General features: G+C 36.6%; 1 protein-coding gene across 1 annotated transcript; it reads left to right on the plus strand.

The window, feature by feature from the left end:
* The first annotated feature begins 896 nt into the window (after positions 1-896).
* On the plus strand, positions 897-1,853 carry LOC115300960 (olfactory receptor 4K13-like). Its single transcript, XM_029950575.1, has one exon. The coding sequence runs from the start codon at positions 897-899 to the stop codon at positions 1,851-1,853; it is 957 nt and encodes a 318-aa protein (XP_029806435.1).
* The last annotated feature ends 3,204 nt before the right edge of the window (positions 1,854-5,057 follow it).

The raw sequence follows: 5,057 nt of genomic DNA on the forward strand, positions 1-5,057 counted from the left end.
ACCTTGAGGGTGTCATGCTGAGTGAAGTAAGCCAGGCAGAGAAGGACAGAAACCATATGTTTGCACTCATAGGTCTAGCAGGAAAACAAGAGAGACCTAATGGAGAACCAGGGGGAACGGAGGAGGGAGAGAGAGTTGGGGAGGGAGAGGGATGCAGAACTTGAGAGACTATTGAATGCTGAGAATGAACTGAGGGTTGAGGGGGAAGGGGGAGGGGGGAAAAGAGGTGGTGGTGATGGTGGAGGGCACTTAAGGGGAAGAGCACTGGGTGTTGTATGGAAAACAATTTGACAATAAAATATTATGGAGGAAAAAAAATAAGTAAAAAAAAACCTCATAGGGTTTATAGTGCTGCTCATCTGACTTTCAACAGCACTTGCATAACTGACTCCTAGATTCTCAATGTTCTATATTCCTTCTACTTAATTTCATTTTTATTAGTCCTACTTCTCAGTTAGAAAACAGTTGGCCTCTTCTCTGATATGCTCCTTACTATTATGCGTCATAGAAATAGATTTTGAGATGGAAGTGTCCCTTTCTTTTCCTAAGGAGACAAACAAATCTATACCTAATATTCTAAACAGGGGGCAAGGAATCTCTAAATTCTTTCACCAACCCAGACACTCAATTTTCTCAAGATAAGTGCAGATATGAGTTATGTATTGCTGCTTTCAATTTTCTTCAAACATCGTGGTATATAACAGAAATTCCTCATAACTGTTGCTAAGAAATTATGTTTATTCTTTAAAAAATTTTTGAATTTGATGTTATTCAACACTTGATTCTTTTTGCACATTTCCATGGATAATAGGAAGTAAAGTTAAGTGAATATGTATTTCATCTCTCAGTTTTAACTCATAGACTTTAATCCATTTTGTTTTTGTTTTAGGTACCATATGCCAACAGCCAAACAAATGGAGAAACAAAATCATTCCATGGTTTCTGAATTTATTTTGCTGGGCCTCACAGACTTTCGTGAGTTACAGTTTTGTTTGCTTTTGTTTTTTTCCATTTTCTATGTAGTCACTGTATTCGGTAACCTCATTATTATCTTTATAGTAAAACTGGACCCTCAATTACACTCTCCCATGTACTTCCTGTTGGCCAATCTCTCCTTTATTGATATGTCCCTGGCGTCCTTTGCTACTCCTAAAATGATCTGTAACTTACTTAGTGAATATAAGGCTATCTCCTATACAGGCTGCATGGCCCAGATGTTCTTCCTTCACCTCTTAGGTGGAAGTGAGATGATGTTACTTGTAGCCATGGCAATTGATAGATTCATTGCTATCTGCAAACCCCTCCATTACAAAAATATCATGAGCCATCGTGTTTGCATTGGACTTGCACTTCTGTCCTGGACCACTGGTTTTGTACACACTGTGAGCCAAATGGTGTTCACAGTGACTTTACCATTCTGTGGCCCCAATGTTGTGGATAATTTTTTTTGTGACCTACCTCAGGTTATCAGACTTGCTTGCACTGACACTTACATCTTGGAGCTATTGGTCATTGCATTCAGTGGACTGCTTGCTTTGTTCTGTTTCACCTTTCTGATCATATCCTATAGCATCATTCTGATTACTGTCTGGTATCGCTCCTCCACCGGGTCTTCTAAAGCTCTGTCCACTCTCTCGGCCCACATTACAGTGGTAGTGCTGTTCTTTGGACCTTGCATCTTTATCTATATATGGCCATTCAGCAGGGTCTCCATAGATAAGATCCTCTCTGTGTTTTATACAATTTTCACTCCCCTTTTAAATCCAATAATCTACACATTCAGGAATAAAGACATGAGAAAAGCAATAAGAAAAATAAAGAACAAGCATGTGAGTCCCAGATCGACCTTTTAACTGAAACATTACAATCATCAAAAGCATCATCATCATTGTTGCCATCATCATCTTCATTCAAAGATTCTGAGGTATATGATTTCTTATCAAACATAAGTCACATTTTGGCAAATGATAATCCTTCCCTATATTAGCATATATATGCAATAAAACATCCTTAATTATACATCCAAATACAAACCATTCCAATATAATCTCATATATATATATAGTAATTTTCAATTTTTTTCAAAACTAAATGAGATTATAAATAACTATTTACTGAGTTTTAACGATGGATGAGGCACTTAGCACTTCACAATGAAGAAAATAGAGCATATTATTATTCTCGGTAGAAAATCACTATTATAAAATTTAATGATTGCCACATAAATCCCAACTATTATACCAAGAATCGGGTCTAAACTCTAACTTCAAAATCTGTGGTTTTATAATAGATTTTTCTGTCTAAATTTTAATAACTTTCATAAATTTATTTCTTATCCCCTTCTTCACATGTCCTCAATAAATAACTCCAACAAGAGCAAAAAAAATTTCCCATTGACCTGAAAATAAAAAGTCATCAGCCATTTCAGTGCCTCATACCTCTGATTTAATAGAAAAACATATTAGGTAATCTAAAAAGATTTATCCCAATAATCAAGATGTTAATCGACACTAGGATTAGTATTCTTCAAAAGGGTAGGGAAGATAATGTATGAGACTCAAGTGATTCTCTGTGCTGTCTCATAATATTTGCATATCAAGTAATAAAAGTAAATGAAAATGTTTTCCACATTGACTGCATCAACTTACATTTCTACCAACACTGCACAAAGATAACATTCTGTGGTGACCGAGAGTGACTACACTTATCCTGATGGACATAAAGTAATATATAAAACTGCCAAATCAATTTACTGAAACTAATATAATATTGTACATTTATTATACTTAAAGCAAATGAGTATATTTCAGTAAAGTACATAAGAATGACATAACCCAATAGAATTTTAAATTTTATACACTCTACCAAGTTAAGTCTCATCATCATTAGATTTATTAGATGAAAAGAAAAGAAGAAAGCAACTGGCAGTAAAAGAAGACAGCTATGGACGACTGAGTCTCATGACCCATTAGTAATAAAATGATAATTGTCGAAATTAATAATATTTTCCTCCTGAATTATGTATTGGGGTACCTGTGTATTTATAAAGAAATTTCAAATTCCTTTTTTTTCTTTTATTTTTCCTTACCATGAAGATGTTGCTGATTAACTTTACCATTTAGGGATTGTGACTACACTAGAGGAGATCCCAACATGACACTGAAATGCGTATAGGAAGCTATGAGAACTTTTAGCTTTCTATATGGAGAAAAAAGGGGATAATGTCTTAATTTGTATGCAGGATAAACTAATCTTTCAGCTGAAGCAATTATCTTTGATTGGAAATTTAAATAAAGGTGGAGTGGTGTGCATGGATTCTAATCAACAAAGTGGGAAGATGGTTCAGAATATTTCTCTGGTGACTCTGCCCCATAATAGCTTTTCTCTAGTCCTCTCTCTTTAGTAGATAGCTACAAGCCTGAAAATGACTTTTCCTGAACGCCCTTGCAAACTAATTTCTATCAGGTTCTATCAGTGGAAAACACTAACATGATATTGGAAGACAAGAAAAAGGGAGAAGCTTTACATTCTTCTGTTTTGGGCTCTGGCAGCAGGAATATCAGGCAACTGTGGACTCCAGAAATACTTGGGGGACTCAGCAGCATCAGTAACATTGAAGGGTTTAAGGCTCCTAAAGCTTCATCAAGCGCAAGTGCATATTCTTACTCAGTAATGGGATATAGGTTCCAACATCAGTAATGGCAGCACCCTCCCAGGAGCATTTAGGGATTCTGGGTAATGTCTCTTCCTCTTTTGCTCATCCAGTCTTCAAAGTTGTAGTTGTTTACACTTACCCTCAGGAATATCATTTTCTCCTTTCTGCTCCTCATTTCTGAGCTGTGAAATTTTCATTTTCAACTTTCCACTGAGTTGTTCCCTGGGTACCTCAAAGATATCCCAAGCCTAAAATGTAAAAACCAAATCAATTACCTACCTTACCAAAGCTGCTATTTTTCTTGCACCCCTTACATGAGGTAATAAAATCATGTCCAGCTTAATGGTTCAACCTAGAAGCCAAAAATTTACATCCCATTACATATAAATTGGTTCACTTAATGATGTCACACATTCTTCTGAGGTTCTGTTGACTTTCCACATTTTCTTTTTTACTATCTGTTCTTGAGATTGCATAATTGCTACAGATAGATCTTCAACTTCACTGGTTCTTTCATTGACTTCCTATCTATGGGTCATCTCTCTAGTGATTTCAGCATTTGAGTTATTGTACTCTGCAACTCCAGAATCTCCATTAGAAAAACAATGTATTTATAATAGCTACTTTGAAGTTTTTTTTTTCTGATAAGAGAAATAACTGGGTCTGCACAAAAGTAGTTTCTATTGACCTTTTATTTCATATATGGAGCATAATTTTTTTTCTTCACATGTTTCATCAGTTTAGGTTAAAACTGAACATTTAAAAATAATGTATTCTAGCAACTCTGGTTGCTGATTCCTCTCCTTGCCAATGTTGATGTCTTGGAATTGTCTGATAGGTTGGGTGTCTAGTTCCTTGGCTGAAGGAACCCTGATGTTTATAGCCCCTGGAGTGTGTAGCCTCTGATGATCCTGCTCAGGTTTTCATCCTTGTTTTTTTTTTTTTAATTTTATTTTGAGTGAAAAAGCATGAGTGGGGGAAGGGCAGAGAGAGAGGGAGAATGAGAATCCCAAGCAGGCCCCACACCATTAGCACAGAGCCCGATGCAGGGCTCCAACTCACAAACTGTGGGATCATAACTTGAGCCGAAGTCAGATGCTTAACTGACTGAGCCACCCAGGTGCCCCTTTCATCCTTGTTTTTAACCTTGCAGCTTGGTTACCTTTGGAACATTATAAGCCACTTAATGGTCTGGTTTTGCCTCTCATAGGCCAGGTAGAATGTTATCCTTTACTAGTAGTCATGTGTCTGACTTAGAAGCTGCTATCTCAGTTCAGAGAGCGTATATTTTGACCCACATTCAGTCAGAGACTAATAAGTGGATGCTCCCCTCCAATGTTTCCCCAGAGGTGCATAGACTTGGGCACTCACACTGTCTTCCAGATTAATAGGAATTTGTGTG

Source organism: Suricata suricatta, chromosome 9 (assembly GCF_006229205.1).
Source record: "Suricata suricatta isolate VVHF042 chromosome 9, meerkat_22Aug2017_6uvM2_HiC, whole genome shotgun sequence".
Classification (NCBI taxonomy): Eukaryota; Metazoa; Chordata; class Mammalia; order Carnivora; family Herpestidae; genus Suricata; species Suricata suricatta.